Source organism: Erithacus rubecula (genome assembly GCF_903797595.1).
Source record: "Erithacus rubecula genome assembly, chromosome: 10".
Lineage (NCBI taxonomy): Eukaryota > Metazoa > Chordata > Aves > Passeriformes > Muscicapidae > Erithacus > Erithacus rubecula.
This window is the reverse complement of record NC_136662.1, coordinates 1,884,119-1,896,684: the sequence shown is the minus strand read 5'-3', so window position 1 is coordinate 1,896,684 and position 12,566 is coordinate 1,884,119. Positions and strand designations below refer to the sequence as shown.

Here is a 12,566-nt window from a genome sequence, read left to right as displayed (position 1 = left end):
AGATTTAGTGCAGCTCAGTTGTTCTGAGTGAGTGGGGGACCTCAGCTCATGTTGGGGCACATCTCTGGTTTAGTGCTGTGCTAAACTCCTGCTGATAGCAATAAAAGTTTTACATGCAAAATGAGTGGAAAATAGGAGATGTTAGATAGGACAGTACAAGTCTATAAAGCTGATACCTAAACCCTGCTGGCAGGGCTTTGCCTGCCCCCTGATAACTTCCATGCAAATTCCACCTGTGGATCCCCAGTGTTTGTCTTAATTGGAAGCCTTAAAGGTGAATTGAAATGTTGTTGGAACAAAAACTTGTTTAAGACACCAAATCCCTGTGTAGACTTGCAAATAAATAAATGGTAAAGACTGACTAGAGGCCTTCTTATGAACTTGTCAAACCACCAGCCCTGGAATCTCTTTTTCTGCTGGAAAAATTGTGATGTTCTCCTTCCTCTTATGATTGAAGTGTTTTACTGCCTCACATGCCTGGCCACAAAAATGAGAATGTTTAGGAAGGAGATGCAATCTCCTTGTTCATCCTGAAGATGATGATCCTTCCTGGCAGGAAGGGCTGCAAGTGGTAGGAAGTGATATGGGGTGTAATATGGGCTCAGTTTTCCAAACTATCACCCTAATAAGCTTCTCTCTGAATCAGACTCTTTGAGGATTGGGTTGGTTGATTCCTTTTGGAAGAAGCAAACAAACTCTGCATAAATTACCTGAGATGTTTTCAAAAGGACAACTTGGTCATGTCCAAACTGAGCTGTAAATCCACATCCTTATTTTCCAGACTCCCTTCTGGAGCTAATGACAAAGACATAAAATAATTGTAATTTCCTTTAAGGATAACTCCAAAGCTCAGCACCTGAAGTGTGAATGCCCAGCCTGGGGGAGTGTTTGGAATTGTTGCTGTCACAAACCTCCCACTGACTGCACCACATCTGCTCCTGAAATGAACAATTCCAAAGTGCTCAGCACAATGGATGTCAAATGTGATGAAAGGCTGGGGTGCCAGTTCAAAAAATAAAGTCATAACAACAACAAAAATGATGTGTAATAAGTGTGCCAGTATTTGCATATGTTATTAATTAGTTGCTGGTGTTTGTGTCCCATTGTCACCCTCCTTTTCTCATTTCATTATATGGAAGTATGTATTTCAAGGATGTAAAGAACAGAGTCCTCCTGAGATATAAATATATGTATATTTATTTATACATATAAAATTCCAGTGTAATCCACACATGAAAGAATTGTGGTCTATTTCAAGGCTTTTCCTTTCATCTCTTCTGTAGTTTTCTGCCAATTTTCAAAGTGCTCCCAGACCAGAGAGTGAAGGAAAGGATCTGAGCAAGGCTGACCTGCAGCTCCTGATGCTCCCTGTGTCATTCCCCTGTTCCCTGAGCCCACAGTGCTCCCTGCCACATCCCCTGTGGCTGCTGAGCCTCAAAGCAAAGCAAAAACCCCACCTGAGACAGAGCTCTTGCAAAGACTGGCAAATGCAGCTCCTCCTCATTGGCCTGACCTGCTGCCTTCAGGATAAAACTATTTATTCTCATATCTCCCATCCCTTTTAAAGAAATATATTATTTATGCTGTACTTGTTCCTGAAACTTCACCGGAAAATAAAGCTGGCATCAAGTGGACAATGTTTTCAAATGAGTTAGACAGAATTCCTTTTCTAAAGAACTCAGTGTAAATTATGTCTAAATCTTCCACCTTAAAGACAACAGCAATTGTTGTTTTCCACCTTACAATTAAAAATCCATGGTGAAATCAGATTCACACTGGTTCTTTCCATGGATGCCCAAGTTCTGGGAATCCAGGGAAGTTCTACCCTCACTTCCAGCTTCTACTCTGGGAGCCTGAACACGCTGGTGTAATTCCAGTTGAATTTCAAGGGGGCAAAGCCTGATTGATATGGCCTCAAATAGTGGAATCAAAAATCTGGTATAGATTAATAGGAATATTAGTGAAAGCTGGAAAGGAAAACAAGGATTCTTTTCTAATGTGACATGATACTTAAGAACACATACTGTCAGTAACTACAAATGTGTAATGTTTCTCTTTTATTTTGTTGTACTTCTGACATGACTCTCTTACAATGCTTTGCTTATCATCCTCTTGTGAGGTTTATTGTACTTACAAATCATTGCCAGACAGCTTCTTTGCTGTCTTTTCATTAAAAGGAAAAAAAAAAAAAAAGAAAAAAAGAATAAGAAAGTTTTGTGGATAATACATTTTCCCTGCGGGAACTAATTCCACAAAGATATTGACTACAAGCCTGCCGTTGTTTTAAAATATGTGGCCATGTATCAAATGGTTGATTCTTCTCCCCAGAGTCACCTTCTGAAGCTTTGTGTGTGCACTTCATCTCCCTGAGACCACAGAGGAGAAACTCCAGTTTGTCCTCCCGAGCCAGTGCTTACCCCTACCTGGAATTCTTTTTGCCATCAGAGCACTCTGGATACTCTGTGCTATCCATACTGGGCTCTTTAATGCTGTGTCCACTCCAGTTCCTTTGTTAAATGTATTTTTAGCCCTTCCACTGTGGGATGACAGACTGCAGCCCGTTAAAGCAGGGAGAGTATTTGTATTGATTCCCAAATGCTGCAGATTGAGAGCAGATGTACCACGTATTCCCCAAACGTATGTTTTAACTTTCATTTATGTGCAGTGCTGAGCAGCCTGCGAGCCAGGAAGTGATTTATATCTGCTAATTGCATGCACTTTGGTAGATTTGCAGCTAAAAATAAGTGGTTTGTTTTTTAATTATAAATGATTTATCCTCTCACGCTGCATGGAGCTAAAACTTCGAAGCTAAATGAGAACTTGGAGAATCTGCATTTAGTTTCTACATCTGCCACAGACGTTTTTTTGTATCTTTAGTGGGTTATCCCTGTGCCCAGCTCAGAGGAATCTGGATCTCGTGGACATCTTACTCCAGAGAGATGAAGGGAACACTCCTGTGCTGCAGCTGAAGAGGTGTAGCAGCAGCTGCTGCCAAAAGCAGTGGTTCAGTGGAGAAGGGTCCCCCTCACCTTTGCTGGATCCAGCACTGGCAGCTGTGGGGAATGGGACCCAGCTGCTGGAACGTGGCTCCCCTGCTCTCTCACCAGAGAACTCACTGAATGGACTTGCCTGGGTGAACACAAGGAAACACAGGAGGTGCTTTCCTGCTGTTAGATCAGTCAGAAACAACCTGAAATGTCACTGCAGAGGGTCAGGGCAGGCAAGCCTGGGCTGGTGCAGCAGCGCTGCAGTCCCAGCTGGCACAGCCCCGGTATTCAGGTATTCCTGTCCCAGGAGAGGTGTCAGGCCCCTGAGGGCACTCAGTGCTCTTCATAAACCTCACCTTGCCTGGGGCTCTCTTTGAGCTCAGCCCTGGCCCCCTCAGAGTCAGGATCCCTGTGCCTGCCTGTGGACCCTCCTGATACACAGATTGACTTCCCTGCTTCCCCTCATCCCTGTCTGATCCCTGTTCACCTCATCCCTGTCTGATCCCTGTTCACCTCATCCCTGTCTGATCCCTGTTCACCTCAGTCCTGTCTGATCCCTGTTCCCCTCAGTCCTGTCCCATCCCTGTTCCCCTCAGCCCTGTCTGATCCCTGTTCCCTTCAGCCCTGTCCCATCCCTGTTCCCCTCATCCCTGTCTGATCCCTGTTCCCCTCAGTCCTGTCCCATCCCTGCTTCCCTTCATCCCTGTCCCATCCCTGTTCCCCTCATCCCTGTCCCATCCCTGTTCCCCTCAGCCCTGTCCCATCCCTGTTCCCCTCAGTCCTGTCCCATCCCTGTTCCCCTCAGCCCTGTCTGATCCCTGTTCACCTCATCCCTGTCTGATCCCTGTTCACCTCATCCCTGTCTGATCCCTGTTCACCTCATCCCTGTCCCATCCCTGCTTCCCCTCAGCCCTGTCTGATCCCTGTTCCCCTCAGCCCTGTCTGATCCCTGTTCCCCTCAGCCCTGTCCCATCCCTGTTCCCCTCAGACCTGTCCCATCCCTGTTCCCCTCATCCCTGTCCCATCCCTGTTCCCCTCAGCCCTGTCTGATCCCTGTTCCCCTCAGCTGTCTCATCCCTACAGATCTGCTGTGTCACAATTCCTAGAATGTCTGGTGTTGCTGGGATGGCTCCTGAGGAATGGCCCCTGAGCTCTTGTTGATTCTCAGCCTGACCACCATGAACTCACCTGATGGTCTTGGCTGGAGCTGGGCCTGCTTTGCTCACCTGGATTAGGGATGGTGCTAAAGCAGCAGAAACTCACTCAGGTCCCAGCAGCTGACAGTCCCTCCATGTGTCACAGCAGATCCCAAACCACAGCAGGCTTGGCTCGCCTTGTCCATTTCACCCATGTTTGTTTATCTGTCAGTTTTCCCAAGGAGGAGGAGGATAATCTCTTGTCCTTTTCCTGGCTGCTGGGAGCAGGTACAAGTGCGTGTTTGTATGTGTGAGGAGAAGGTGGTTCCAGACCTCAATCTCCTTCCCTAACACGCTGCCAGATGTTTATCTGGGTTTCTTCCTCCTCTTGAAACGCTATTAGTGTCTGACAAGAAATACAAGACTCATATGGCAGAAGAAAAGCCTAAGGGATCTGATCTAGCAGGAAGTGAGGAGGAAATTCCTTTAATCTTGTCCTTGTTTCCACTCTGTTTATGAGCTTTTTATTAAACGGTTGCTAACTTTTGAAATCCTAAACCTAATCTAAACATCCCAGGAATGTGATCATTCTCCTGGATGGAAAGTAGTTATCACTCCTAGGAGCTTCAGCCAGCTTTGGTAGTGTCCTCCAACTCCAGCAAAAATGTTATCCACGGTTGGCAGGAGGGAACTCCAAACCTCCTGCCCAAAATCTCAGTTTCTAATCTGGGAGAGGGAAAAGCATTTTTGGGATCTGGGCAGGTGGGGATTGATCACAGGTTGGACTTGATGGTCATGGAGTTCTTTTCCAAGCTCAACACGTCTGTGATTCTGTAAAGTGTGCCCCTCCAAGTGCAGGAATCCCACAGACTGCGGCCACTGGATGCAGGGCACAGCCTCGGGAAGTGATGGAAACCTTTCCAGCGTGGATGACCAAGCACTGAAATTGTCCAGAGAAGAGTGTGGAGTGTCTCTCACTGGAGATATTCCCTCTGGAGACAATCCCATGCCATGTGCTAGGGGGTGTTGGAGAATGGAGGCTGGACCAGATCAACCGCAGCGCTCCCTTCCAACTAATTCTGTGACTCTGTGCTCACAGGCTGGACCCGATAATCCCAGCAGGTGATTCTGTGAAAAGGAATCACGCAGGGAATTCCTGTGCCTCGGGCAGGGAAGGCGACATTCCCGCACCGCTGCCCTCACAGCCCAGGGATGGCGATATCCCCGCACCGCTGCCCTCACAGCCCAGGGATGGCGATATCCCCGCACCGCTGCCCTCACAGCCCAGGGAAGGAGATCTCCCCGCACCGCTGCCCTCACAGCCCAGGGATGGAGATCTCCCCGCACCGCTGCCCTCACAGCTCAGGGATGGAGATCTCCCCGCACCGCTGCCCTCACAGCTCAGGGATGGCGACATTCCCGCACCGCTGCCCTCACAGCTCAGGGATGGAGATCTCCCCGCACCGCTGCCCTCACAGCTCAGGGATGGAGATCTCCCCGCACCGCTGCCCTCACAGCTCAGGGATGGCGATATCCCCGCACCGCTGCCCTCACAGCCCAGGGAAGGAGATCTCCCCGCACCGCTGCCCTCACAGCTCAGGGAAGGAGATCTCCCCGCACCGCTGCCCTCACAGCTCCGCCGGACCCGCCGCGAGCAGCTCTGAGGGCGCTCGGCTCCTCCGCGGGGCGACAAAATGGCGGCGGCGGGTGGCGGCGGCCGCGCGGGGGCGCTGCGGGGCCGGGCACGGTGACAGCGGCAGCGCTGAGGGCTGAGCGCTGAGGGCGGCGGTCCCGGCCCCGCTCCCTCCCCGCCTTCCCCGCCCGCCCGCCGGCACAGCGCGGGACGGAGCAGCGGCGGCCCCGCGGTGGATGCGGGAGCAGCGCCGGCTCAGGAATGCAGCAGCCGGGCGGCGCGGACGGGAGCCTCCCGCTGCTGCTGCCGCTGCTGCTGCTGCTGCGCGCGGGCAGCCGAGCCGAGCCCGGGGACGCCACGCAAGGTAAGGGGGACGCGGCGGTCCGGCCGGCGTGAGGGGAGCCGGGCCGGGGCCAGGGGAGCCCGGCTGCCCCCGCGCCGCCTCCCGCGAGCCAGCTCGGCGGGTTATGGTCGGTGTGTGTTTAATTGCTTGGTTGAAAAGCTCTTTCCAAGTGTTGGGGTCGGGAAGGATTTCCAGAGTAACCATTCGCAGCGGTCCCGCTTTGCGGTCCGTGATTGATGGTGCCCGAGGTGTGCTGTCGCTCGTCCCTCGGATCCGGCTCTCAGGGATCCCACCCTCCTTGTGTCCCTCAAAAATGTTTGTTTGTTTAGCTATTTATTTATTTGCAACAAAAAGGAAGCGTCTCCGTTTTGCTTGTAGCGAGTGGTGTTTATCCCGCGATCCTTCTGCTTTATTGAGGTTCTGATTCCAGGCTTTTTTTGCGAGGGATTTATGTGTAAAACACAGCGCATAAAGGGACCTTGGAGTTGGGATAGCTGGAATTGGGCAAGGGCTGATTCCTCCAGGCCAAGTCAGTAAAAAGTGAGCAGTGTTTTTTGGACGGCTGTATGAGAATTTCACCGAGAGTTGGATGTTCGGCTCCTCCGGAGTGTTTTGTGCTGGTACTTCAGTCACAACCCACCTCTGAGGAGTGCTGGTTGATCATATGTATTTAATATATGTGATAATCTCTATTTAATCTTTAAAGACGTGGGAAAAAAAAAGCGAACGCTGAAGAGAGTAATTGATGAAAAAGCCAAAATTTAACCCAAACTGTAAATACTCTGATAAAAATGTGTTTGTAGCTAACTGTTGTCACATCCCAGTGCCGGGGTTTCTGTCCCAGGAGTCTCGTGGTGCAGATTCAATCGCTGCATGAGTTCTAGCTTGGGGTCGGAAATCTTCGTGACATCTCAATGGGAAAATTTTCAAAAGTTGTTTTCTACCGTCTCCAGGGAATGCTGTGTATGCTTAACAAATAGTTGTGTTTTTTAAAGGGGCAAAAAAAAAGCGATTTCCCCCTTGTTTTTTCACGTAATTTCAAAGCTTTAGGACAACACTGTTTATGTTTCAAAGAGCCTGGAGGAGAAAAATAAAACCCCATTAACATAAAGCAACTGACCACATTGGGTCTGAAACTGACCTCTTCTTATTTCCTGTGCATTCTGCTGGGGAGTACCAAGCAGAGTATGAATTCACCTTTATGTGAATATATTAATATAACCATTATTATACATTATGTATTAATGAAACAAGTACAGTACAGGTCATGTACTACAAGTTACACCAACAGGAGTATCAGCTCAAAATAAAAAAGTGGTTTTTAATAGTGAGAACAATAATTCACTGGAATGATTCCATCACCCAGGGATGTGGTGGAATCCCCATGGCTGGAGGTTTCCAGGATGAGACTGGATAATCTGAGCCAGGTTCCCTTTGCCACAAAAGGCTGGACCAGGTGATCCTTCCATTCCCTTCCAGCCTGGATTGTGATCTGTGATTATGTACACTTACTCTCCCCAGTGAAGTATTTCCTGTATTTTAAATAATATCTTTGGCAAATGCTTACAGCATGGATTCATGGGCAGATCAAGTGATTTATTTATTTTTTATAGAAATACATCTATCACAGTTCTAAGTTTTCCCCCAAACTAGGTTTTGGGAAAGAATAAGGGAACCTGAACATCCAACACCAATTAAAAAAAAAACAAGCAAAGGAACAAAAAAGTGTTACAGATTTCTTTAAGGTGACTGTAGTGATTGGGTAAATTGAATTTGCTCTATCAGAAACCCAGCCCAGACCTTCAGCCCTTTAACCCTGACATTTTCAGAAAGAGAATGTGGACCCTGTCTCCTGCTGCTGCCTTTTTGTCCATGACCTTTCCTCGTAGGGAGCAAAACAACCCCAAAAGCTTTTTACATTTTTTTACCTTCATTCTTTTAACTTGTGCTCACGGGCTGCCCCGAGTGTCCCCAAATAAAAGCACAAGGTGAATTTCGATTTAAGGAACAGCAACTCTCCAGCTTGGATACTTTTTTGCAGTATGTGTCTCTGACATTCCCAGTTCAGCTACATTATTGCTCTTCCAGATGATGTAACTTTGTGAGGAGTCGCAAGGAAAGAAGTGTGAATAACAGAAAAACATTTTAAAAGCGTGGAGTAAACCCACAGTTCTCTAGATTGTATTTTAGATTACAGGGGTACTGCTGATTTCCTTGCAAATTGTGAGATAAAGTTGCACAGCTCTTGATTAGTCCCTGTGGTTAATTGTTTCATCTCTGGGTCACAGGCTGCTGCTTCAGCCACTATCCAGGAATGAGTTTAAAAACAAACAAAATGCTTTTGTTGCCTTAAGCCTCTAAGAGGATGAGGGTAGATGTCACTGTTTGAGGTTGTAGCCTTGTATTTCTTGACAAAAGTGGCTTGAAGTAGAAGCAAATTATCTTCAGGACATCGTTTCTTTGTTTCTGTAATTAACTTTTACTGAAGCTGCTGTGTTAATTACGACCTCGCCGGGATTTAAAGTGTTGCAAATGAGAGGTAGGCAGGGGAGTATTTTAAAGCTTGTGGATGGATTCAAGTAGGCAAAGAGAGGAGGAAAAAAAGAGTTTCCCTGAGGTGTGACACTGGATCCTGCTCTTTGGAAACAGATGTAGAAATCCAGCAGTCTGCTGGGACTCCAAAGAGCACCTCGGAGTTGAAAACTCTTTTTAAAAAAATCTCTAACTAAATGCAGCTGCTTTACACACAGCGATTGTCTTGCAAGCCAGAAACGTGTAGAGAGAGTTAACTCAGACAAAAGAAAAAGTGTAAACCTTTCCTTCCCCAAGCCCTGGGAAAAGAAATAAAACAAAAACCAAAACCTCTCAGTCATCCTCAACTGCGAACTGGATGTTCACACGGTTGGTTGTGTGAAATGTTTTGTCTCAAGAAGTGTTTTTTTGGAGTCTGTTTGTGGTGTTTCCTGCTGTCTCACCTTGCCCTGGGTGTCCCGGGGATGCTGCTGCTGCTCCCAGGGGAAAATTGGGAAAATTGCTGCTCCCAGGGGAAATTGGCACAGCTGGAGAGTCTGACAGCCGGGCCAGAGGTGGAGGTGTGGCAGCGATCACCCAGCCTGCCTTCCGACACTCCTCCCCATAGAAACGCTTCGCAAATCCAGTGCTTTTACTGTCTTTGATCCGGGTTTCTGCTTTTAAAAATTAGCAAACCCCGTGTCTGGAAATGGACTCTCTAAAGTTGTGCTCGCAGAAATTCTGAGTTGGATAATGAAATGGCTTTGCAGGGCTTTTCTTGTTTCTTTTTCATTGTAATCAAGGAGATATTGAGAGTCAATGAATCTGCACATTTATAAATGGAGCAGCAGTGAAATGAGTAAATAAGAGCAGCTGTCAATGATTCTTTGTAAATAACAACAAAACGCTGGTGCTTGCTGAAGGATGCTGCTGGGGGTGGTGACTGCAGTTTTACATCCTTTATGATGAAGAGCTTTAAAATTCCTGAAATTCTACATTTGGTGTAAAGTTTCATTTGGTCAGGTGCTGCAGAGGAAGTTACAATTTTTTTTTTCTGTCTGTTTACAAGCAGAGTCACTGCTGTCCTTGCCAGGAGTGTGGCATGTGAGAGGCTTGGACATGTTTAATGTCATTTAATTGGGCTGGAACAACAGGGTAGCCAGGGGGGGCTCTGAATTTTGCCAAGGTGGAAAAACAGAACAATTTCAGCTTAAATATATATTACTAGTGTGTGATGTAATGATAAAGCTCTAAATATTACTATTATTTAATAGTAAAGTTCTTTGAAGTCCCCCAGGGAATATAATGTAAAATAAAAGAACTTGCCTATATTTGGACTCTAATGCAATGCAATATTGAAAATGGTGTTGTGCCAAAGTCAGGCAGCTTGGGGAAAAGAAGTAGCTTGAGAAAGGAACCCTTTAGTGAGGAAAGCAATAACCCAGGCTCCTCAGGCTGTTCCATGCCAGCATCCTGGCGTGAGGCAGATTGCTTTCCAGGATCTCCTCCTGAAGTGAGACAGTGCCACTGTTTCCAAGTAAATCTGCAGGGCTGCAGATGAAAGGAAGGGCCTGGTGGCTTGTGGAAAGATCCCATGGTCTGTGTTGGTGGGATGGACACAGATTTGGGGGATGATTGTCAGGTAGGATTCCTGAAAATGGTGCAGGGTGGTCACCAACAGGAGCAGGAGGCACAGCTCTGCCATGGAGGAGGGACTGGCAGGGATAAATAAATGGGCTGTGTGCACAGAGCTGCTCTTTCTCTGGTGTTTCTCAGCAGGTCATTACATGGAATTCACACCCAAGGAGAGCAGGAGAAAGCTCAGGTCAAGGCTGCTTTGAGTCTGTGGAGATTTTGTGTTTGATACCCTGTTCTAACCAACCCTTTGGAGAGCTGTGTGGAGTCTGGTGGATCAGAGGGTAAAGGATAACAAAAGATGCTCTTGCAGGGCATGTCCTGGGTCACTGGTGCTGGTGGGGGCTGGAATGGGCCAATTTGGGGGAGCTGGTCCAGGCCTGGCTTAACCCACCTGGGCCCTGCTGAGGTTTTCTGATCTCTTTGCTATTGGCACCAGTGACTCTGGGAAATGGCTGAGGCTGAGTCAGGGGAGGTGTAGGTTGGATATCTAGAAAGAGGTTCTTCCCCCAGAGGATGTTTAGACACTACACAGGTTCCTCAGGGAATGCCAGAGCTCCAGGAGGGTTTAGACAGGGCTCTCAGGAACAGGGTGGGATTGTTGGGGTGTCTGTGCAGGACCAGCAGTTACCCTGCATGATCCTTTGGGGTCCCTTCAGCTCAGGATTCTCTGATTCTGTGATGTCACATTGGAGACAGGGATCTTGGGTGTATTTATGGTGCCCTGGGAATGTTGAAGGTGAAGAAAATCTGTCAGAGAAAGGTTAAAAAAAATAACAAATAAGGCAAGTCCCCATGTGCACAGGCAGCCACTGTCCCCAGGAGCTGGAGCAGAAGTGCTGCGAACTTTGTGCAGATGTTCCATGGTCTCTACAAGCCCTGCTGATACTCTGGCTGTGCTTTCACTCACTCAGATATTTGGAACCAGCTTTAAGTTAGGACTTTGCCATCCCAATATGCACTGGGAAAGTTTCACAACTGGGTGAATTCTTGAGAAAAGTTCGTGCAGGCTTCGTGGGGGAAGCCTGCATTTTATTAAAAGCTTTTTTTTCAAGCTGCTCAGGTCAAATGCTGAAACTGATACAGCACAAGGGCTTCCTGTGACCTTCTGCTCCTTCCCTCCCAGGGCTGTCCCTGGTGTCCCCCTGTCCCATTCCCAGATGCTCTGTCTGCCTGCAGCACAGCCTTGAACATCTGTGCAGGCAGAGGCAGGAAGGAGCTGCAGTGGAGGAGCTGGGAGCAGGAGCACAGCAGCAGGCCATGGGAAATAGAGAGATCAGAGATAAGCCAGGGAAAAAGGCTCAGCAGCTTTGTCAGCTCCTCACACATCCCCTCAGAGACTGGGGATGGAGCAGGGGATGCTTTTCCTGCCCTGGGAACTCCAGGCTGGCTCTGGAGGGACGTGCACTTCCACAGTCACAGTGTCACTCTGCTCCTCTGCAGAGCTGCTCTGGTGGCCCCATCCCCCTGAAGATGCTCAGCTGAGCTTTAAAGGATGGAGGGGGTAATGTCCATGGTGTGGCTGGTCCATAGAGAGCACCATGGCTACTCCTGCACAGCAAGAACATGAGCTGGAGAAAAAGGCTTTGGGATCTGAGTGGCTTTAATTTCAAAATCCATGAGGGCCTTTAGCTCTTTCCACACCCACTCCTGTGGAACATTTAATGTGTTTTAATGAGGGGGTTTGACCTCTCTGAATTCAGTTTCAGTTGTTCTGTCCTCACAGATAAGTGTGACTGAACACACAGAGCTCTCCAGAAGACAGAAGCTTGGTCAGACAATAAAAAAATAAAATCAGTGTTAGAACTAAGATTTTATCTGGTTTTCCTCAGGTGAGGTCCCCTTTGCAAAACCACATTCAACCTTTCTCCTCATGGAGAGGAATCATCCTGCTGTACAGGGATTGTCTCACCTGTGACACCTTGGTGGAGTTAATGTGTATCTGAGCCCTGTGCAGGCTGCATTTCATTTACAGCATTGCCTCTCCCAGTTTTTCCTCTAAGGGGTCAGTTATCATGGGTGAGCATCTCTTCTCCAAAATTAACTTGGCTTCAAATGAAAGGAAGTGTCTTTATAATTGTTTTGTTTACTCTGAAGTACTTGATGTGCTGTATAAGTAACAAGCATTCTGTGCGTTTTCATTTTAAATTCTTTTTTGTATATGTTAATTATTCATTCCATATGTTTGGATTTTTCTTTATAAAACACATTATCTCTCAGTGAATTTAATGAAAATCTGTAGCATCTCTTTTTTCTCCAGAACGTGCTGAGAGGAGAGAGCAGCACGTTGAGCTCTGCTTTCAGTGAGTTTCACCTACAGT

At 47.6% G+C, this 12,566-nt stretch overlaps 1 protein-coding gene across 1 annotated transcript in view; it reads left to right on the top strand.

Moving 5' to 3' along the window:
- Positions 1 to 5,884: 5,884 nt before the first annotated feature.
- Positions 5,885 to 12,566, top strand: part of ROR1 (receptor tyrosine kinase like orphan receptor 1) — a 135,940-nt gene continuing 129,258 nt past the window's right edge. The window contains exon 1 of the mRNA XM_079314063.1: positions 5,885 to 6,120. Within this exon, the coding sequence (XP_079170189.1) occupies positions 6,018 to 6,120 (103 nt within the window). The 5' untranslated portion in view covers positions 5,885 to 6,017. The remainder of the gene's footprint in view (positions 6,121 to 12,566) is intronic.